Here is a 24,538-nt window from a genome sequence, read left to right as displayed (position 1 = left end):
CTTAAGAAAATTGCTTTCTGTCTTTAAGAAAATTACATTAGTGTATATGTGTATGTGTGTATACACACACATGCACACGCACACACTTTAAACCTGGGTAGCAACAAACTTGTTATGTTATCCTGTAAGACAGGTAGTAAGCTGTGTCCTGATCTTTTGAGACCTCTATAAAGACAATAGCAAATAACCTCATTACTGCAGTGCTACTATTGAAAACTCTGAGTCAGGAAATGTGTGCTTGTCAGCATATAGAAGGACCTGCAGAGAGAAAGAGGGCCGAGAAAATCTACTTAAGGTGTTATATCATTATACTGGTGTAACTTGTTAAAGTAGATGAAGCTTTTCCCTATTATAGTTGCTAAGAACTTTAGTCTTTAGAGAATGGATATATCATGTCTTAGGGAAAATCCATTATTATTCATATAAAATTCTTTATGAGAGCAGATTCCATTGATGTTTGTCAGCAGTAAACAGGTTGTGTTAAAAATATGTGACTTTTATGTATTACCTAGTGAGACACTTTTTATTTTTACTCTAATTAGGGAAGAAGACAAAAACATATTTGATTACTGCAGGGAAAACAACATTGACCATGTAACCAAAGTCATCAAATCGAAAAATGTGGATGTGAATATGAAAGATGAAGAGGTATGGAAAACATGCCTTAATTATTTTCTTATGCTTTGTTGTTCTACCCCGGTGCTTCTTTTCCAAATGGCCTATGAACTACAACTTAAAGTATAGTATGGTTAAGATTGTATCAGAATATTTATATGAAATGGTGTTTCCCAGTTAAGATACTTTCTGTGTCTGTATCCATCTATCTGTTGATATTGTCTAAGTTATTAGCTGAAACTTGCTGCAGTCCAGTAACTTCTGTTTCTTCACGATACAGGGAGAGACTGTTATTAAGTGAAATCAATAGGTAATTTAAAAATATTTATAAGTAGTTTTGGTGTCTTCTGTCATTACACTTCAAATAGATATATTGTCCTTTCTCAGTAAATATATTTCTAGAAAACAGTGTGTCAGAATTTTGATAAATCCAGTCTCTTTCTTCTTTCTTTCTTTCTTTCTTTCTTTCTTTCTTTCTTTCTTTCTTTTTTGAAGAGAGGAAGACAGACAGATGGGATGGGGAAGGGAGGGGCAGAGGGAGACACTCTGAAGCAGGCTCCACACCCAGCTCAGATCCTGATGTGGGGCTTGATCTCACAACCCTGAATCATGACCTGAGCTGAAATCGAGAGTCGGCCCAACTAAGCTACCCAAGCACCCTGGTAAATCCATTCATTTAAATGTGGGCCTGCTATGCAAAGGGATTCTATACTAAATTATTTTGTAAAATTATTGTTTTTTAATTTATTTGTTTGGTGAATAAAACTGTTCATATATTGAGTTTAAACTTTCCTGGATTATAGTTGTTAAATGGGGAGCAAAATTTACTGAGTTTTACTCATTTTACTCATTCTTTAATAATGCAATGAAGGATGATCAAAATGACTGAAAGATAATAATTATGAGGAAGAAGACATGCAGTGATCATAGATAATGTGTAGAGTAGATAAATCAGTGTACATATTGACAGCTCTTTATACAGGTTAGCCTTTAATATTATCTAATTGTTAGGCAGTGTCTTTCCTGTAATACGTTGTCAATGATATCAGGAAAGACTATAATTCTGTAGTACAGAGGGACCAGTAATATGTTTGTTCTCCCCTAAGTAATGAAACAAACAGCTAAGAAAGATGTAGCTAGAGAAAAGTAAAAGCCAGGTTGGGAAATAATAAAACCAGGTCTTTTGATCCAACTAGGGTGTTTTTTTGCCTTTCAGGATTAGAATACCCTCCCCCCCCCCCCCCCAGTAAATCAGATGTAACTGCTCCCCTCGATTTTGTTATTTTTTGGTTTTGTACTTGGGAGTTAAGATTTTTATAAAATTAATACATGTAGGTAGTTCAACAAAAATCAGTACTATAGGGCGCCTGGGTGGCTCAGTGGGTTAAGCCGCTGCCTTCGGCTCAGGTCATGATCTCAGGGTCCTGGGATCGAGTCCCGCATCGGGCTCTCTGCTCAGCAGGGAGCCTGCTTCCTCCTCTCTCTGCCTGCCTCTCTGCTTACTTGTAATTTCTCTCTGTCAAATAAATAAATAAAATCTTTAAAAAAAAAAAAAAAAAAAAAAAATCAGTACTATAAATCCTCTAACAAAAAAGTATTCCCTTACCTGAATCCTTCTCACATTAATTCTAGCTCCCTTGAGGCAAAAACTTTGTTTTTTTCATTGTTTCTTTTGCAATTTACCTGCATATTTCTAAATAGCATGCATGTATCTCTTGATTTTCCAACTTTAGCCATTATTGATTTTCTTTTCTGCTATATTAGGATTTAGCTCTTTTGCTTGTATTCCTCTCTCCTCTTCCCCCCCCCAAGAGTTATATCACAGCATTTAGTTTCATTTTCGGATTGAATCTCTACAGAATCGATGTTAAAATATTATTATTTTATAAGTGATTATAATGTAGGTATAAAGTAGTTATATTATTGTTTCTGTGTAAATTATGCACATTGCTGAGCTTAGGTGTACTGTGTGTACTAGTCAGCTTTTGTGGTTAGCCGCATTTCAGTGGCTGATAACTACATCTATTTCTCGCTCACATTTCAGGAGGGTTTTGTATCAGGCTCTGTCTCCTATGTTAGCTAGCGTTGTTTGGGCTCAGTTCATTTCAATTTCATGTATGTTCTCATTCTCATTCTGAGATGTGGATAGACACTGGGGCAGAAGTAAGGACAGACAGAATCAGACCCCACAGATACATTTAAAGCTTTTGTATAGATGTGGCATGTGTCATATCTACTCACATTCCTTTGGCCAAAACAAGCCACAAAGCCAAAGCTTTTCTGATGACAGGGAAGCAATGCACAGGTGGGAAGGAAATAAATAATTATATACTTAGGAGTAGCATAATCTACATGCCATAGTACAACATTCTGTTTTTCTAAAGGCTAATCATTGCTTTTTTTGTTTTGTTTTTATATCTCCTATGTTTCTATCATTAAATCTTTCCTCAAATTGCCCAACGGAGGTCTTCTCTGTGCAGTGACGCACATCAGGTAATCAACCCCGTACCGTTTTAGCGATCCCCCTTCTGGAGCTCTCCTTCCTTTTTCTCTGTTCTCAGCTGGGTGCTCTCTAGGCCGGCTGTATAGATGCCATCCTGGGATTACGCTTTACCACTGTCTTAGGAACACCCTTCCCTTCTCTCCTGGAGTCTTCTGTTTCCTGGATCCCAAGTCTTTTATTGTTTACTTCCTTGTTTAGATGAGTGTCTCTTCCAGTAGCTTTCGTTTTTATTTGTTTCCTGGTTTTGATGGAGCATTTCCTCTAGTAGCTTCCTGAGAAAGGTAAATATTTTGAGATCCTCCATGTTAAAAATGTTTCAGTTAGAGTTTTGGGCATATTCCATATGCTCAATAAATATTTGACAAACTAATGAATGATTGAATGAATAAGTAGGAGCAGTGTATTTTAGGGGCATCTGGCTGGCACAGTTGGTTGAGTGTCTGACTCTTGGTTTCAGCTCAGGTTGAGATCTCGGAGTCTGAGATCGAGCCCCACGTCGGGCTCCATGCTCGGTGAAGAGTCTGCTTGAGATTCTCTCTCTCCCTCTCCCTGCCCCTCCCACTTGTGTGCTTGCTCGCGCACGTGCTCTCTCTCTCTCTCGCTCTCTCTTGCTCTTGCTCTCCATTATAAATAATCTTTAAAAAGAAAAAGAGAAGCAGTGTAATTGTGATGAGCTAGACTACATAGGTTCAAATCTTTGCACTGTCACTTTCTAGCTATATGACGTTTGTCAGGTTTATTTTGTGTCTCAGTTTCCGTGTGTATAAAATGGAGATTACCGTAGTCCCTGTGTCAGCATTGTTTTGAGGATTAAATCAGTTAATATATATAAAGCACTTAAACAATACCTGACACACACATAACAAGCACTCAATAAATTTTAGCTATCTTGATTATTTTTAATGAATAATATGAATGTGATAATATGAAGAAATGAATGAAGATCACTTAACTCTTTAAGATTTCACTCATCTGTTTATTTTAGAGAAAGCGGGAGTATATGCATGTGTGCAGGGGGAGGGGCAGTGGGGGAGGGAGAGGGATAAGCAGACTCCCCACTGGGAGCCCAGTGCAGGGCACAAGCCCATGACCCTAAGATCATGACCCCAGCTGAAACCAAGCGTCAGACACCCAACCAACTAAGCCACCCAGGCGCCCTGACTTTTTTCTTCAAAGGCTTAATTTTTTTAGAGAAGTTTCAGGTTTACAATAAAATGAGAGGAAGGTGCAGAGACTTCCTTTCCATGTACCCCCGGACCTCCTACATGTGTGTAGCCAACCCCATTGTTAACATCACTCACCAGAATGGTACATTTTTTTACCAAGGATGAACCTACACTGATACTTGTAATCACCCGAAGTCCATAGTTTATCTTAGGGTTGACTCTTGGTGTGGGTTTGGACAAATGTAGAATATCTATCCATCATTTTAATATCATACAGAATATTTTCACTGCCCTTAAAATCCTATGTGCTCTGCCTAGTTATACTCCCTGCTCTGCTCCAACCATTGATCTTTTTCTTATCTTTTCATTAACGTGGTATATTTTTCTCCAAACATTTACTTTTACTCTATATGTGTCATTATATTTAAAGGGGGTTTCTTATATTTAAGGGGGGTTTCCCACATTAAATATAATGTGTCATTATATTTAAAATGGGATCATGTTTTTAATCCACTGAGACAATCTGTCTTTTAACTGTTGTATTTAGACCACTAACTTTCAAAGTGATTATTGATACAGTTGGATTAGTATCTATCATTTCTGTTACTGTTTTCTATTTGTTACACTTGTTCTTTGTTCCTATTTTTGTCTTTTCTTTTTCCACTTTTTGTGGTTTTAATTGAGGATTTAATAGGATTCCATTTTCTCTCCTTTCTTAGCTTATCAGTTAGGCCTCTTTTATTTTATTTTATTTTATTTTTTAGATTTTATTTATTTATTTCACAGAGAGAGATCACAAGTAGACAGAGAGGCAGGCAGAGAGAGAGAGAGAGGGAAGCAGGCTCCCTGCCGAGCAGAGAACCCAATGTGGGACTCGATCCCAGGACCCTGAGATCATGACCTGAGCCAAAGGCAGCGGCTTAACCCACTGAGCGGTGCACCCAGGCACCCTCTTTTATTTTTTTTTTTTAGTGGTTGCTCTGGAGTTTGCAATATACATTTATAACTAACCCAAGTCTATTTCTTTTTTTTTTTTTTTTTTTAAAGATTTTATTTATTTATTTGACAGAGAGAAATCACAAGTAAATGGAGAGGCAGGCAGAGAGAGAGAGGGAAGCAGGCTCTCCGCTGAGCAGAGAGCCCGATGCGGGACTCGATCCCAGGACTCTGAGATCATGACCTGAGCCGAAGGCAGCGGCTTAACCCACTGAACCACCCAGGCGCCCCCCAAGTCTATTTCTATTACCATGATAACATGATACCATTTCATGAATTATCTTATAAGATAATAATAAACTATTAATTTATCCCTCTAGTTCCTTGTATCTTTGCTGTCACTTGTTGCACTTACATATAAGCATACAAAATTGAACACAGTGCTGCTGTTTTTTGAACAAACTGTTATCTGTTAGATCTGTGAAAAATAAGGAAAATGGAAAGTTTTTATTTTGCCCTCCCTTATTCCTTCTTCTCTGTTCTTCTTTTCTTACGTAGATCGAAGTTTCTGACCTGTATTATTTTCCTTCTCTCTAAAGAACTTCTTTTAACATTTTTGCAAGTTCTACTGGCAACGGATTTCTTCAGTCTTTGTTTGAGAACATCTATTTCTCCTTTGTTTTTGAAGGAGAATTTCTCAGGATACATAATTCTAGTTTGGTGGAGTTTTTTCAAAACACTCTCTTGCTTGCCTGGTTTCTTTCTTTCTTTCTTTCTTTCTTTCTTTTTTAAGATTTTTATTTATTGAGAGTGCAGGGGTGGGGGCAGGGGTAGAGGGAAGAGAGAGAATGTCAAGCAGGCTCCACGCTGAGCACATGGAGCCTGATGGAGGGCTCGATCTCACCCCAAAGATCATGACCTGAGCTGAAATCAAGAGTCAGAGCTTAACTGACTGAGCCACCCAGGCACTCCTCTTGGCACGGTTTCTGAGGAGAAATTAGATATAATTCTTATCTTTGTTCTTTATAAGTAAGGCATTTCTTCAGCTTCTTTCAAGATTTTTCTTTGTCTTTCATTTTCTATAGCTTGAAAACAATATGCCTAGGTGCAGGGGTTTTTTTGTTTGTTCGTTTTGTTTTGTTTTTGGCATTTAACTTGCTTGGTGTTTTCTAAGCTTCCTGGATCTGTGGCTTGGTGTCTAGCATTAATTGGGGGAAATCCAGTCGTTGTTTCATATACTTCTGTATCTTCTTCTGTTTCTTCTGCTTCTGGTGTCCCCATTACACATATGTCACACCTTTTGTTTTCCCACAGTTCTTGGGTGTTCTATTCTGGGTTTTTTCAGTCTTTATTCTCTTTGATGTTCAGTTTTCATGGATTCTGTTAGGTATATCCTCTAGCTCAAAGATTATTTCCTTAATCATATCCAGGCCACAAATAAACCCATCAAAGGCATTTTTTATTTCCATTACAGTTTTTTTTTTTTTTTTAATCTCTAGCATTTCTTTTTAGTTCTTCCTTAGAATTTCTATGTCTTTGCTTATGTGGTCCATCTGTTCTTACACACTGTTGATTTTATCTCTTGGAGCCTTTGGCATATTAATCATAGTTCTTATAAATTCTTAGCCTTATAATTTTAATGTCTTTGCATATTTGGGTCTGATAATTGCTTTGTCTCTTCAGATTATATTTTTTTACCCTTGGTATGATTTGTAATTTTTACTAATAGCTGCACATCACATACTGGGTAAGAGGAACTGCTATAAATAGTTCTTTAGTAATATGGTGGTGAGGTGTGGTAGAGGCAAAGTGCTCTATCGTGCTACGATCAGGTCTCAGTTTTCAGTGAATCTGCGTCTGGTTTGTGAATCCCACTAGTGGTTCTGTCTTTTTTCCTCCCTGCTTAGATGGAACAGAACGGCTAGAGTGGGCTGGAGTTGGAATTTCCCTCGCCTCAGGTCAGGGGGCTCAGATAATCCCCTAGCAGGTTAGGCACTGGTTAACTGGTTTTCCCCAAAGGCAGGCCTTACTAAGAACAGTGCTCTCATATATTTCAAAAGGATTCGTTTCCGACTTCAGAATCAGGAGGGGTTTTCTCTGATAGTTACTTTGGGAAGCTGGCCAAACTCCTGGAGGTAAATCTTGCAATGTTGTGCAGCCTCCCCACCAGGAGTAGATTCCCTTAGTTTTTAACTCTCAGAGTTGTCCACACTGAGCCTTCAGCAGTTTGTCAGTTTTGTCCATTGTAGTCAGGTTTTTCTGCCTCGCAGTTCCTGGGGCGGTTTTCACTTATAAAGTTCTGCTATAGAAAGTTGAGTTCACCTGTCTGTCTCTCTAGTCTTGAGGGCACAAGGTTTGCCTTGTGTCTTCCCCTCTCTCTCTCTCTCTCTCTCTTTTTTTTCCAAAAATTTTATTTATTTGAGAGAGAGAGAGTGCACGAGTGAGAGAGCGAGAGAGAAAGTCCGAGTTGGTGGAGGGGCCGAAGGAGAAGCAGGCTTCTTCCCTTCCCCACGCAGCAGGGAGCCTGGAACAGGACTGGAACCCAGGACCCTGGGATCACAACCTGAGGCGAAGGCAGACGCTTAATTAACTGAGCCACCCAGGCACCCCATGTCTTCCCCTCTCTTATGGATCTAGCAAGAATAGTGAATTTTTCAACCTGTTCAGCATTTTGCTTGTTGTTAGGAAGGAGCAGCAAAATCCAAGCTCCTTATATATGGAATTGGAAATTGGAAGTCCACTTACCTTTCGAAGGTCACTTTTACCCTGGAATGTATTGTGCATATAGACATTCCCTATTAGAATTTTCTGTCTTTCAAATAATAATACTTTATATGGTATGTGTTTAGGTTACAGAGTACTTGCACTTACTGTCTTCCCAACAACCCTGCAAGGTAAATGCTATCCTCATTTTACAGACAGGAACTAATTCAGAGACGTGCTTTCACTTACTGAAATACACATAACTGCTAAGTGGAAATGCAAGTCGGAGGGACTGTTCTTTTTGCCTTTGGATTTAAGAAGGATATACAACTTCCAGTTGGCCCTGCTAGTGTTATTCTCTGGTTTGCAGCATTTCATGAAAGCAGTGATAGGAATAAAACATCTAGAACACAGATAGCTTACACTGACGCAGTTTTGTTTGTTTGGTTTTTTGCAAAGATAAAAGAAACTTGTAATATGTAGTGCTTCTGTCATTCCGTGACTTTGATGTAGTGCAGCTTCCCAGGTCTTCCAGTTTGTTACCCATGCAGCTACCTTTACCCCCGGCCTGCCAGAACATTGTGTTTCCAGGAACAGATGAAGTGCTTACACATTCATAGACTGAGACGCCAAGAATTCAGTTGGGTTCTCTCATTGCTCCAAGCAGATTTCTGCCCTCTCAGCCATGACATCTCAGGCTGGGCTTTGAATACTGATGGCAAGCCTTTTATTATTAATCAGGGATTTGTATGAATTAATTTAAGAACATGAGGGAAATGAGAGCTTAAAATTAGAGTCAAACTTAACATCCTAAATAAAATAAATGGTATTGCTTCATGACTTTTAAACCTCTCGCAGATAAAACAACAACTTGGTAAGCCTTAGTGATGGACTAAAATTATGAAATGTCAGAATTAAATTGCTAGCTAAATATTTTTAACCCCTTTATGAGAAAAAGACATTTCTCTATGATAATAAGTTGGGTGACAATTACAGTTTTGAAAGGACATCCAGTTCTTTGTGTCTGTCTAGCTGATATTTGAGCTTGAGAGATTTCATTACTGATTGCCTAGGATTCTTTGGGATTGTATATGACTTTATTTAAAATGTTCATCCAACAAGTTCAACCCAATTTCAGTTTTGCCCTTAGATGACTAAAAATTACATTTATTGCACTTAAAATTTGCTGTAAGCACATAAAGAAATTTAATTATAGCCATAAAAATAAGTCATAGTAGAAATTTAATTTATAGTCATAAATGATACGCTTGCATTTCTACATATTGAAATAAACACAATCGTATATTGCTGGAAATGTATATATTAGGACCTATAACTACATGAACATATATATATAAAATGCTTTTAAATAATTCATATTTCATTATGAAGTTATTTTATCATGAATAACTATAGTTCCTGGTATATATCTTATATTTATTCAAGTAATTACTACTAATATAGTAAGACATGTATTTCTTCTTTTTTTTTAAGACACATAATTCTAATTGGAGAAAATTACATGGTGTTTCCAGATGATATTGTAATTAGGACACTGTATTTCACGTAACAGAAAAAAGTTTTATTAAAAAAAAACACAAGTTTTGTAGTTATATGCTTACCATACCATTCTCCATGTTTGTTGATTCTTTCAAATGCTTTGAGGAAGTTACCTTTCTTTTCATCCCTTCCCCTTCTTCGCTTTAAATTTGTAGCTCATGTCAGAATATAATTTGCATGTTTTTGCCTTGAGAAACTGCTGCAGAATCTGGTGAAACTGATGGTCTTAACCTAACAAAAGGTTTAAGACTCAGAGTCACTATATTGAGGCTTGATTTATGCTTTTATTTAAGATTTGAGAAAGAAAAAAAAAAAAGGATTTGCTTAAATAAATTTCCGCAGTTGAATATGTGTTATTTTGATTGTGTATTTGATTAAAATAGTAATTTGAAGGAACTCATTGAATCACACTAATAATTGGGAAATGCATTCTAAACTGTCACGTTATTCTCATTTGCATTAATGTAGCCAGCACCATTTCAAAATCACGCCTAACTTTATATAAGAAGCTCATGTTTAATACAAAATCAGAAAATAGTAAAAGTAGGTTAAATCTTATGAGCTTGGGCACCTTACCATTATAGCCATTTTGAACTGTATAGTTTTGTGGCACTAAATGTATTCACTTTGCTTTGCAACTGTCACCACCATCCATCGATAGAATCTTTTCCTCTTCCCCAAACAAAAGTCTGTACTCATTAAAGTCTGGCTCCTCATATCCTCCCTCATTTCCACCCCTCCTCCCTCCACCCCCGACAACCACCATTCTACTGTCTGTCTCCATGAAGGTGACTACTTTAGGTATCTCATGTAAGTGGAATCGCAAGTATTTGTCCTTTGTGCCTTACTCCACGTAGCGTAACATTTTCAGATTCATCGATGTTACTACATCTGTCAGAATTACCTTCCGTTTTAAAATAGTATTACATTGTATGCATATACCACATTTTGTTTATCTGTCTTTGGACACTTGAATTACTTTCATATTTTGGCTATTATGAATAATGTTGCTATGACTGTGGGAACAAATTTTTGTTTGATTTTTTTTTTCCAACACTTTACTATGAAAAATTTTAAGCATACAGCAAAGTTGAAAGAATTTTACAGTGAACATCTATATCCCTATATATACCTAGATTCTACCACTAATTTTTTACTGTGCTTGCTTTATCAATATCTGTCTGTCTATCTGTCCATCAGTCAGTCCTGTTTTAGATGCGTTTCAGATTATTTTGCGGACAGCACATTTCTAGCATCATATCGTTTACCAGAATTCACTACTAGTTTGTTTTTTCTTTTGAGATAGCAGTTTACATACAGTGAAATGCCCAAATCTTAACTACACATTCAGTTAATATACCTATGTAAGTGAAACTCCTGGCAGGATAGAAAACATTACTGTCACCCCAAAAAGTTCCATCCTGCCCCTTCCCAGCTGGTTCGTTCTTCTGACTCCACAAAGGTAACCATTGTTCTTATAAATTTTCTACTATAGATTGGTTTTGTATGTTCTAGAACTTTATGTAAATGGAATCATAATATGTACTTTCTGTGTTAGTTTTCTTACATTTAGCATTATGTTTTTGAGATTCATTCAGTTTGTTCTGTAAGTCAGTTCTTCCTTTTTTTATATTACTGAGTAATATTCCATCATATAAATATATCATTATTTACCCATTGCCTTATGATGGACACCTGGGCTGTTTTCATGGCAACCTATTTTTACTTACTTTGTACAGGATAAGGTAGTAACTCCCCTGCTTATTTCTTCATCCTGAAGTCACTAACATTATGGCTTAGTAACCCTTGTGAAGAAATTTTTTTTTAAGTAGTAAATTTAAAATGCTTCTCAGTTCCCTGATAACTCAGCAACATCATTTCTCTTTATCTTAGATCTCAGACAGTGAAAGAAATCAAGTAGTTGCTGATTTAAATGTGTATCACACATATGGGTATGTGGTACTCTCTTTAATGCTAGTAAATAAATATGCTAGGAAACAAACTGTCCTACAGGGAGCCACTGCCTTCCATGATAGGTGCATCTAGACTCCTTAAACGGCTTCCCAGTCCTACTCCTGTCTTTAAATTTTTGAAACAACATTGTCGGTTCGCTTTTGAGAGGGAGGTGTGAGTAGGAGGCATTCTGTAGTTCCTGGTGCTGAAGGTGATGTAGTTGTCACTGCAGTCAGCCGCTCCAGCAGCAGCAGCAGCGAAGGGTAGAAGATAAGGATGGATGGAGGAGACGGAGACATGCGTGGAAGGTTATCAGTAGCTGAAGTCGGTCTCCATCACAATGGTCAGTTTAAACCCAGTTTTTTTACAGAGAGAAATTCAAGTCAATCTGTTTTCAGTGTATTTCTTTTGCACAGAGTAGCAAGGTGACAACTCTCATAGATTTAAATATCCTAATTTTGCTATGTTTTTGTCTACTGCATTGATGGTGTATGCTTGTATGTGTTCGCAAAATACCATAAGAACATTAAGACTCATTTTGTAATGCATTCTCTTTTCATTTAATTTGTGTTATCAGGAGAAAATCTAGTTTTAAAAAATTCTACAGGTATAAGGACAAGTAAGTAAGTAAGGATATCAGAAGAGCATTTAAGATATTAAGACCCGCTCTGTATTTTCAGAAGGTATGAAAGTAATACCACTTAATAGGTTAGCAGCCACCCTGCACTTTCAAAGCACTTAAGAGTCATTCATCTGTCTGAGGTAGGACAGTATACGCACTCTCGGTTAACAGATGAGAACTCTTTTTTACCCCCTGTGGTTTCGCTGTATTTGAATTCCAGAATTTATCCAGATCCCTCCAAATAGTGCTTCTTAGTTTTCTTGTGGCCAAGGATTCCTTTTAATAATGGTTTTCTTCCCTAGACTCCTAAATACTCGTAGGATATTTTTTCAGGAGAGTTGTTAAAACTAGAAACAAAGAATTGTCAGCTTTTGTGGTATAGTAAAAATACATTTAACTTGAAAATTTGTAGGAGATTATATCATTCATAGAAAATAAAGCAATTATATAAAAAATAGATGAACTACTTTATGAATTTGGATAGCCCTTAAGAAACTATAGTGTGTACCTAATTAATGGTTTTTCTTTTAGAGGAGAGATTATGAAATCCTGTATCCAAAATAATGTAGTAATTGCATTGTATTGGTTGAGATGTTTCTGGTTAACAAAGAGAAGAGGAAGAAAACACAGGTGTTTACTTCCTAGTTTTATCCTGAACGGTTATGAGGATAGCATCTCTGCAAGTAACATAATCTCTGATTATGTTACCACTTGAATTAATAATCTTGAATTAGAGCATGTTCACAGGAACTTTATAATTTGAAATAAATAGTTATCACATTCAGAATCACATTCAGACACCTGGTTGTGCTGGTCTTTCTTCATTTAAGTATAGAACATTTTGAAAGCAAAATTCCGAAGCCTGATTTATTTTATCTTTATTTACAGGTATGTTTAATCTTGCTCTTGTTTTGAGCTTCTTAATACTGTGTAAAAATATTAATCATTAGGTGGTCTTAATGTAAATATCTTCAACACTTCTACAGAAAGTCATTGTCAGAGAATTCATTCTAATTCAAGGTTAATTAGTGTACCATTAAAATAATGTGTTACAAAAATTAATTACATCACAGGTCAAAAAACGTATTAAAAAGCGTAGTGTTCATGTCTGAGAACACATCATCCTCCTTAAAACATTGCTAGACTAGTGCTACCGCTCTGGAAAATATATCTCCAGTAGAAATCAGTACTGAGGTCCAGTCATAGGTGTTTCCCCTAAAGTAAATTTTTGGCACCACATATGGGAAATTTAAAATATAACTCCCATTAACAGTAAAATGTGTTGCTAGTCTGCTTTCCCATCGCAACAGCTAAGGATTTATATTTTATCATTAATCGATATAACCCTACTGGGTTAAACCTAAGGAGAAATCAGGAACCTGGTTGAGAAGTAGAAATTATCTGTATATTTTGAAGTAAAAGTATTAGATATATTAATAGTATGTTTTCTTATTTAACTGTTAGGTACTTTGGTAGGTGCCCTCGTGTAAGTATATCACACATTATTTTAACTATGTAGTAATTCTTGTTAATAGTTTAACTTAATAGCCGTAAAATATACACTTAAAATTAGAATGAGAAAAGATAGGGACTTTGAAATCCTGATTCTTTTAATGTGAAATCTGTGAAACAGTTAAATAGAACTACAGAATATTTTATACATTGGTATTTTCCCCAAGAGTCCTATTACAATATCTGATTGTCCATATGAAAGGTTTTGGAATTTGTGCCTTAGTAACAGCAGGTCAATACACATTAGAGCTACAGAAATTTTAACATGGGAAACTCTTTTCTCCACTCAACAACACATTTTTTACTTGGGTTTTAGAACTGTCTCCATTAAAAGATATTCTTAGTGGGCTCTGAACAAAATAGTTTTGCTGCTATAACAAATCTTGTAAAGAATCTACCCACATTTTAAAATTTTCTGCTTTTCTTCCTCTTTGGATTTTATGTAAGCCTGTGAGAAAACCTATTCATAAGTAAATAAATTAAGCAAATGGAAGAAAAAGAGAAGAAGAATTTGTAGGGAAGAGATTGTCTTTGTTTCTTTCTTGTTGTTTTCTTCAGGAATAAATCCTGGTTTAATTAACTGAACTTCTAGGTGCATGAAGAGATTCTGAAAGATAAAGAGTATAAAGTGGGTTTAGAAAAGCTTTCTTGAAAAGTGCTTTTTACTTTAAAACCATCTTTGTGTCCCTGCTTATAGCTTCTGAAATCTTTTCTAAAATGACATAAAGTAGGGATTTCAACTTAATGTAGAAAAGCATTCCATTCTTCAAAAATGACAACATCACTTCTACCCTCAAAAAATAGGCTTAAACTATATACCACTCATTTCTTCAGAAAAGTCCTTGGCTTCTGGGGTATTTTTTAATTGTTTGGACCAAGTGAGCGTCTTTAATTAACTAAATCAAGATTTTCTGGAAGTGGAAAATAGAATTAACATGTTGATAGTAACTGTGAGTCTTTGGTAGACAGTTGTTAAATGTTTCATATTTAGTACTTTGACTCCTAACAATCATCTATTCTGTTTTGCAAGTGTAACATTTGAAGATAGATATCAGCAGACTTTATTAGTGTTTTTTTAGATATTTCAGAGTATAAATTTGGGATATTAACAGGCAATGCTTAGTTTCAAACTGACTTAATTCTCTTACATTGTGAGGCATATGTGAGTTAATTTAGATACACTGATTGTGATTTCTACCTAAGTTTAAATACTCATATTTTATCGGTAAGATTTCTTTCACCAGGGCACCTGGGTGGCTCAGTCATTAAGCATCTGCCTTCAGCTCAGGTTATGATCACAGGGTCTGCTCTACGGGAAGCCTGCTTCACCTTCGCTCACTCCCTCTGCTCATGTTCCCTCTCTCTGTCAAATAAATAAATAAAATCTTAAAAAAAAACAAAAAAAGATTTCTTTCGCCAGAAGAAGTGAACATGATAATTTAAGAAAACTATATTTTAAATTTATAAAGTACTTTAAAATTAAAAACACATTATCTTATAGTTCATTTATTCAACAAATACTGTTGGTATTACGGCTGTTAGTATTATCCTTTTCTTCACTTTGTAGGTGAGGAAATGGATCAGTCTGAAGTAAGTCATTGGGCTAGTACATAATGGATTCCAGAAGTAGAACTCAGGATTTCCAGTTGATTTAGAAAAGTCTGTTCCCTTTCCTATAGAGCATTTTTTAAAATTTAAAAAAAAAATTTTTTAAAGATATTATTTATTTGACAGAGAGATCACAAGTAGGCAGAGAGGCAGGCAGAGAGAAAGGGGGAAGCAGGCTCCCTGCTGAGCAGAGAGCCCGATGTGGGGCTCGATCCCAGGACCCTGAGACCATGACCTGAGCCGAAGGCAGAGGCTTTAACCCACTGAGCCACCCAGGTGCCCTATCGATAGAGCATTTTAAATCAACTAGTTTTAGAATAATTAACCTGCAGTTTTACATATTACTTTGTTTTTCTTAAAACATTATATCTTTTAGTCCATACCTACTAAAAATTACTTGAATGGCCTAAATGCTCCAATCAAAAGATACTGGCTGGCAGAATGGATAAAAAAGACCCATTTACATGCTGCCTTCAAGAGACTCACTTCAGGTCTAAAGACACATACAGACTGAAAGTGAAGAGATGGAAAAACATGTACCATAAAAATGGAAGCAAGAAACAAGCTGGGGTAGCAATACTTATATCAGACAAAATATACTTTTTTTTTTTTAAGATTTTATTTATTTATTTGACAGAGAGAGATCACAAGTAGATGGAGAGGCAGACAGAGAGAGAGAGAGGGAAGCAGGCTCCCCGCTGAGCAGAGAGCCCAATGCGGGACTTGATCCCAGGACCCTGAGATCATGACCGAGCTGAAGGCAGCAGCTTAACCCACTGAGCCACCCAGGCGCCCCAAAATAGACTTTAAAACAAACACTGTAGGGGCGCCCGCATGGCTCAGATTGTTGAGCATCTGCCTTTGGCTGAGGTCATGATCTTCAGGTCCTGTAATAGAGCCGCTTGTTGGGCTTCCAGCTCAGTTGGGAATCTGCTCCTCCCTCTCCCCATGCCTCTTCCCCTGCTTGTGTTCTCTCAGTCTCTCTCTTTCAAATGAATAAATAAAATCTTAAAAAAAAATAAATAAACACTGTAGCAAGAGACAAAGAAGGGCATTAGATAATGATAAAGAGATCAATCCAACAAGAAGATACATTGGAGCACCTAAATATATACATAAAAAGAGAAATTTATAGTAATTCAGTAATAGTAGGGAATTTAATATCCCACTTACATCAGTGGATAAATTTAGGCAGAAAATGAATAAAGAATTGCTATTGTTGAGTGACATATTATACCAGATGAATATAACAGATACATATAGAATGTTCCATCCAGAAACAACAGAATTACCTAGGAATAAACTTAATCAAGGAGGTGAAAGACCTATACTCTAAAAACTATAAAACACTGATGAGAGAAATTAAAGACAACACAAACAAATGGAAAGATAATTCCTTGCTTGTGGATTGAAAGAACCAATACTGTTAAATAGTTCATACTGTTCAAAGCAATCTACAAATTCAGTGTAATCCCTATCAAGACACCAACAGCGTTTTTCACAGAACAAGAACAAATAATCCTAAAGTTTGTATGGAACCAGAAAACAGCCTGAATAGCCAAAGCAATCTTGAGAAAGAAAAGGCTGTAGGTATCATAATTCCAGATTTCAAGGTAACCCTATAAAGCTGTAGTCATCAAAGGAGTATTGTATTTGCATACAATAGGCACATAGATGAATGGAACCTGAATTGGCGCCTTAAAAAATTAGAAATAGAAATACTTGGGGCACCTGGGTGGCCCAGTCAGTTCAGAGTCTGCCTTTGGCTCAGGGCATGATCCCAAGGTCCAGGATTAAGCTCCACATCAGGCTCCCTGCTCAGCAAGGGAGTCTGCTTCTCTCTCTCTCTGTGCCCCTCCCCCTGTTCATGCTCGCTCGCTCTCTCTCTCTCTCTCTCTCAAAAAATAAATAAAATCTTTAATAAAATAGAAATACTATATGATTCTTCCTCCCCTCCCCCAAATACTGTAGGATCCGTTAATTTCACTACTTGGTATTTACTCAAAACAAAAACACTAATTTGAAAAGATAAGTGCACCCCTCTGTCTATTGCAAAATTACTTACAGTAGCCAAGATACGAAAGCAGCCTAAGTGTCTATTGATAGATAAATGAATAAAGAAGTTGTGATATAGCCGTATGTATACACAACCCCCCCCACACACAAATGTGTGAACAATTATTACGCTCTTGTAAAAAATGATGAGATTTTGCCATTTGGCAAGACAATATGGATGGACCTAGAGGATATTATACTAAGTGAAATAAATCGGACTAATAAAGACGAACACCATATGATTTCACTCATATGTGGAATCTAAAAAAAATGAATAAACAAAAGCAGAATCAGATCTGTAAATACACAGATGAAACTGATGGTTGTCAGAGGGAAGTGTGTTTTACTTGGCCTCATAACAATAACAAATTCATTTCTTTTTTTGTGTTTTTAGGGCAGAGCTCTACTCCATTGGGCATGTGATCGAGGACATAAAGAACTAGTTACAGTCCTGCTACAGTATAGAGCTGATATTAACTGTCAGGTAAGACTGATGAAGAGGGGACCTTTTTTTAAAAATGAAGGTAAAAGTCACGCAACAGAAAATTCACCGTATTAACCACTTTAAAGTGTATAGTTCATTGACATTCATACAGTGAACAGTATTGTGTGACCGTCGCATTTTCATTACCCCAGAAGGAAACCTTGTCTTTGCTAAGCAGTCCCCTCCTATTTCTCCCTCATCACAGACCTTGGCAACAACTAATCTGCTTTCTGTTTCAATGGATTTGCATATTCTGGATATTTCATATAAATGGAATCTAATCAATGGTTTCTTTTTTTTTTTAATGTTATTTATTTATTTGACAGAGATCACAAGTAGGCAGAGAGGCAGGCAGAGAGAGGGGGAAGCGGGCTCCCTGCTAAGCAGAGAGCCTGATGCACGATGCACAGCTCGATCCCAGGACCCTGAGATCATGACCTGAGCCAAAGGCAGAGGCTTAACACTCTGAGCCACCCAGGTGCCCCTAATCGGTGGCATCTTTTACTTGGCATAATGTTTTCAAGGTTCATCCATGTAGCATGTAACAGTACTTCATTCTTTTTTTATGGCTAAATACTATACCATTGTACGGATACACCTCATGTTGTTTATCATTTCATCAGTTGATGGACAGTTGAGTAATTTTAGTTTTTGGCAGTTGTGAATAGTTGCTGTGAGCAATTCATGTATGTGTTTTTGTTTGAACACTTGTTTTCTGTTTTCTTGGTTCTGTACCTAAGAGTAGAATTTTGGAGTTGTATGATAATTTGATGTTTTTGAAAAGGAACCTCCAAACTATTTCCACAGGAATCACACCATTTTACATTCCTACCAGCAATGCATGAGGGTTCTAATTTCTCCACTGCTTTGCCAACATTTATTTTCTTTTTTAATAGGCATTGTACTGGGGGCAAAGTGTTAACCATATCTTGCTTGATTTTGATTTGCATTTCCTTAACAGCTGGTGATGTTGGTATCTTTTTATGTACTTATTAACAAAGTCTGTATCTCCTTTGGAGAAATGTGTATTCAAGTCTTTCACCACTTTTGAGTTGTTTGTCTTTTTGCTGTTAAGATGTAAGAGTTCTTTATGTACTCCATTGTCAGACACATGATTTGCAGGTATCTTCTCCCTTTCTGAGAGTTTTCACTTTTTTTTTTTTTTTTTATACTTTTTTTATTTTTTATAAACATATATTTTTATCCCCAGGGGTACAGGTCTGTGAATCACCAGGTTTACACACTTCACAGCACTCACCAAAGCACATACCCTCCCCAATGTCCATAATCCCAACCCCTTCTCCCAAACCCCCTCCCCTCGGCAACCCTCAGTTTGTTTTGTGAGATTAAGAGTCACTTATGGTTTGTCTCCCTCCCAATCCCATCTTGTTTCATTTATTCTTCTTCTACCCACTTAAGCCTCCATGTTGCATCACCACTTCCTCATATCAGGGAGATCATATGATAGTTGTCTTTCTCTGCTTGACTTATTTCGCTAAGCATGATACGCTCTAGTTCCATCCATGTTGTTGCAAATGGCAAGATTTCATTTCTTTTGATGGCTGCATAGTATTCCATTGTGTATATATACCACATCTTCTTGATCCATTCATCTGTTGATGGACATCTAGGTTCTTTCCATAGTTTGGCTATTGTGGACATTGCTGCTATAAACATTCGGGTGCATGTGCTCCTTTGGATCACTACATTTGTATCTTTAGGGTAAATACCCAATAGTGCAATTGCTGGGTCATAGGGCAGTTCTATTTTCAACATTTTGAGGAACCTCCATGCTGTTTTCCAGAGTGGCTGCACCAGCTTGCATTCCCACCAACAGTGTAGGAGGGTTCCCCTTTCTCCGCATCCTCGCCAGCATCTGTCATTTCCTGACTTGTTGATTTTAGCCATTCTGACTGGTGTGAGGTGATATCTCATTGTGGTTTTGATTTGTATTTCCCTGATGCCGAGTGATATGGAGCACTTTTTCATGTGCCTGTTCACCATCTGGATGTCTTCTTTGCAGAAATGTCTGTTCATGTCCTCTGCCCATTTCTTGATTGGATTATTTGTTCTTTGGGTGTTGAGTTTGCTAAGTTCTTTATAGATTCTGGACACTAGTCCTTTATCTGATATGTCGTTTGCAAATATCTTCTCCCATTCTGTCAGTTGTCTTTTGATTTTGTTAACTGTTTCCTTTGCTGTGCAAAAGCTTTTGATCTTGATGAAATCCCAGTAGTTCATTTTTTCCCTTGCTTCCCTTGCCTTTTGCGTTGTTCCTAGGAAGATGTTGCTGCAGCAGAGGTCGAAGAGGTTGCTGCCCGTGTTCTCCTCAAGGATTTTGATGGATTCCTTTCGTACATTGAGGTCCTTCATCCATTTTGAGTCTATTTTTGTGTGTGGTGTAAGGAAATGGTCCAATTTCATTTTTCTGCATGTGGCTGTCCAATTTTCCCAGCACCATTTATTGAAAAGGCTGTCTTTTTTCCATTGGACATTCTTTCCTGCTTTGTCGAAGATTAGTTGACCATAGATTTGAGGGTCTATTTCTGGATTCTCTATTCTGTTCCATTGATCTATGTGTCTGTTTTTGTGCCAGTACCATGCTGTCTTGATGATGACAGCTTTGTAATAGAGCCTGAAGTCCGGAATTGTGATGCCACCAACGTTGGCTTTCTTTTTCAATATCCCTTTGGCTATTCGAGGTCTTTTCTGGTTCCATATAAATTTTAGCATTATTTGTTCCATTTCTTTGAAAAAGATGGATGGTACTTTGATAGGAATTGCATTAAATGTGTAAATTGCTTTAGGTAGCATAGACATTTTCACAATATTTATTCTTCCAATCCAGGAGCATGGCACATTGTTCCATTTCTTTGTGTCTTCCTCAATTTCTTTCATGAGTACTTTATAGTTTTCTGAGTATAGATTCTGTGTCTCTTTGGTTAGGTTTATTCCTAGGTATCTTATGGTTTTGGATGCAATTGTAAATGGGATTGACTCCTTAATATCTCTTTCTTCTGTCTTGCTGTTGGTGTAGAGAAATGCAACTGATTTCTGTGCATTGATTTTATATCCTGACACTTTACTGAATTCCTGTATAAGTTCTAGCAGTTTTGGAGTGGAGTCTTTTGGGTTTTCCACATATAGTATCATATCATCTGCGAAGAGTGATAATTTGACTTCTTCTTTGCCGATTTGGATGCCTTTAATTTCCTTTTGTTGTCTGATTGCTGAGGCTAGGACCTCTAGTACGATGTTGAATAGCAGTGGTGATAATGGACATCCCTGCCGTGTTCCTGACCTTAGCGGAAAAGCTTTCAGTTTTTCTCCATTGAGAATGATATTTGCGGTGGGTTTTTCATAGATGGCTTTGATGATATTGAGGTATGCGCCCTCTATCCCTACACTTTGAAGAGTTTTGATCAGGAAGGGATGTTGTACTTTGTCAAATGCTTTTTCAGCATCTATTGAGAGTATCATATGGTTCTTGTTCTTTCTTTTATTGATGTGTTGTATCACATTGACTGATTTGCGGATGTTGAACCAACCTTGCAGCCCTGGAATAAATCCCACTTGGTCGTGGTGAATAATCCTTTTAATGTACTGTTGAATCCTATTGGCTAGTATTTTGTTGAGTATTTTCGCATCTGTGTTCATCAAGGATATCGGTCTATAGCTCTCTTTTTTGGTGGGATCCTTGTCTGGTTTTGGGATCAAGGTGATGCTGGCCTCATAAAATGAGTTTGGAAGTTTTCCTTCCATTTCTATTTTTTGGAACAGTTTCAGGAGAATAGGAATTAGTTCTTCTTTAAATGTTTGGTAGAATTCCCCCGGGAAGCCGTCTGGCCCTGGGCTTTTGTTTGTTTGGAGATTTTTAATGACTGTTTCAATCTCCTTACTGGTTATGGGTCTGTTCAGGCTTTCTATTTCTTCCTGGTTCAGTTGTGGTAGTTTATATGTTTCTAGGAATGCATCCATTTCTTCCAGATTGTCAAATTTATTGCCGTAGAGTTGCTCATAGTATGTTCTTATAATAGTTTGTATTTCTTTGGTGTTAGTTGTGATCTCTCCTCTTTCATTCATGATTTTATTTATTTGGGTCCTTTCTCTTTTCTTTTTGATAAGTCGGGCCAGGGGTTTATCAATTTTATTAATTCTTTCAAAGAACCAGCTCCTAGTTTCGTTGATTTGTTCTATTGTTTTTTTGGTTTCTATTTCATTGATTTCTGCTCTGATCTTTATGATTTCTCTTCTCCTGCTGGGCTTAGGGTTTCTTTCTTGTTCTTTCTCCAGCTCCTTTAGGTGTAGGGTTAGGTTGTGTACCTGAGACCTTTCTTGTTTCTTTTTTTTTTTTTTTTTTTTTTTTTTAAAGATTTTATTTATTTATTTGATAGAGAGAGAGATCACAAATAGGCAGAGAGACAGACAGAGAGAGAGATGAGGAGAAGCAGGCTCCCTGCTGAGCAGAGAGCCCCATGCGGGACTCGATCCCAGGCCCCTGGGATCATGACCCGAGCCGAAGGCAGAGGCTTAACCCACTGAGCCACCCAGGCGCCCCTGACCTTTCTTGTTTCTTGAGAAAGGCTTGTACCGCTATATATTTTCCTCTCAGGACTGCCTTTGTTGTGTCCCATAGATTTTGAACCGTTGTATTTTCATTATCATTTGTTTCCATGATTTTTTTCAATTCTTCTTTAATTTCCCGGTTGACCCATTCATTCTTTAGAAGGATACTGTTTAGTCTCCATGTATTTGGGTTCTTTCCAAACTTCCTTTTGTGGTTGAGTTCTAGCTTTAGAGCATTGTGGTCTGAAAATATGCAGGGAATGATCCCAATCTTTTGATACCGGTTGAGTCCTGATTTAGGACCGAGGATGTGATCTATTCTGGAGAATGTTCCATGTGCACTAGAGAAGAATGTGTATTCTGTTGCTTTGGGATGAAATGTTCTGAATATATCTGTGATGTCCATCTGGTCCAGTGTGTCGTTTAAGGCCTTTATTTCCTTGCTGATCTTTTGATTGGATGACCTGTCCATTTCAGTGAGGGGAGTGTTAAAGTCCCCTACTATTATTGTATTATTGTTGATGTGTTTCTTTGATTTTGTTATTAATTGGTTTATATAGTTGGCTGCTCCCACATTGGGGGCATAGATATTTAAAATTGTTAAATCTTCTTGTTGGACAGACCCTTTGAGTATGATATAGTGTCCTTCCTCATCTCTTATTATAGTCTTTGGCTTAAAATCTAATTGATCTGATATAAGGATTGCCACTCCTGCTTTCTTCTGATGTCCATTAGCATGGTAAATTCTTTTCCACCCCCTCACTTTAAATCTGGAGGTGTCTTCGGGCTTAAAATGTGTTTCTTGGAGGCAACATATAGATGGGCTTTGTTTTTTTATCCATTCTGATACCCTGTGTCTTTTGACAGGGGCATTTAGCCCATTCACATTCAGGGTAACTATTGAGAGATATGAATTTAGTGCCATTGTATTGCCTGTAAGGTGACTGCTACTGTATATGGTCTCTGTTCCTTTCTGATCTACCACTTGTAGGCTCTCTCTTTGCTTAGAGGACCCCTTTCAAGATTTCCTGTAGAGCTGGTTTGGTATTTGCAAATTCTTTCAGTTGTTGTTTGTCCTGGAAGCTTTTAATCTCTCCTTCTATTTTCAATGATAGCCTAGCTGGATATAGTATTCTTGGCTGCATGTTTTTCTCGTTTAGTGCTCTGAAAATATCATGCCAGCTCTTTCTGGCCTGCCAGGTCTCTGTGGATAAGTCAGCTGCCAATCTAATATTTTTACCATTGTATGTTACAGACTTCTTTTCCCGGGCTGCTTTCAGGATTTTCTCTTTGTCATTGAGACTTGTAAATTTTACTATTAGGTGACGGGGTGTGGGCCTATTCTTATTGATTTTGAGGGGCGTTCTCTGAACTTCCTGAATTTTGATGCTCGTTCCCTTTGCCATATTGGGGAAATTCTCCCCAATAATTCTCTCCAGTATACCTTCTGCTCCCCTCTCACTTTCTTCTTCTTCTGGAATCCCAATTATTCTAATGTTGTTTCGTCTTATGGTGTCACTTATCTCTCGAATTCTCCCCTCGTGGTCCAGTAGCTGTTTGTCCCTCTTTTGCTCAGCTTCTTTATTCTCTGTCATTTGGTCTTCTATATCACTAATTCTTTCTTCTGCCTCATTTATCCTAGCAGTTAGAGCCTCCATTTTTGATTGCACCTCATTAATAGCTTTTTTGATTTCACCTTGGTTAGATTTTAGTTCTTTTATTTCTCCAGAAAGGGCTTTTATATCTCTCGAGAGGGTTTCTCTAATATCTTCCATGCCTTTTTCGAGCCCGGCTAGAACCTTGAGAATTGTCATTCTGAACTCTAGATCTGACATATTACCGATGTCTGTATTGATTAGGTCCCTAGCCTTCGGTACTGCCTCTTGTTCTTTTTTTTGTGTTGAATTTTTATGTCTTGTCATTTTGTCCAGATAAGAGTAAATGAAGGGGCAAGTAAAATACTAAAAGGGTGGCAACAACCCCAGGAAAATATGCTTTAACCAAATTAGAAGAGATCCAAAATCGTGAGTGGGGAGAAAGGGGATAAAAAGAGGTTCAAAAAGGAAGAAAGAAAAAAAAACAAAAACAAAAAGAAAAGAAAAAAAAAAGAAAAGAAAAAAGAATTTTTAAAAAAAGAAAACACCTAAGAAAAATGTAAAAAAGAAAAAATATATATATTAGATAAACTAGTAAAAAATCGTTAAAAAAGAAAAAGGTAACAGTTAAAAAAAAATTTTACCCGAAGGCGAGAAAAA

The 24,538-nt window shown here is 37.0% G+C and overlaps 1 protein-coding gene across 2 annotated transcripts in view; it reads left to right on the top strand.

Annotated features, from left to right (window-relative positions):
* ACBD6 (acyl-CoA binding domain containing 6) overlaps positions 1-24,538 on the top strand; it is a 214,496-nt gene that overhangs the window by 85,467 nt on the left and 104,491 nt on the right. The window contains exons 5-6 of one of the 2 annotated variants that reach the window (XM_059146832.1): positions 543-648; positions 17,628-17,717. In XM_059146832.1, the coding sequence (XP_059002815.1) occupies positions 543-648; positions 17,628-17,717 (196 nt within the window). The remainder of the gene's footprint in view (positions 1-542; positions 649-17,627; positions 17,718-24,538) is intronic. The other variant, XM_059146833.1, reaches the window with a different exon arrangement.

Source organism: Mustela lutreola, chromosome 14, assembly GCF_030435805.1.
Source record: "Mustela lutreola isolate mMusLut2 chromosome 14, mMusLut2.pri, whole genome shotgun sequence".
Taxonomy (NCBI): Eukaryota; Metazoa; Chordata; class Mammalia; order Carnivora; family Mustelidae; genus Mustela; species Mustela lutreola.
Note: the sequence above shows the minus strand (reverse complement) of the source record. Positions and strands in the feature narration are given on the sequence as shown.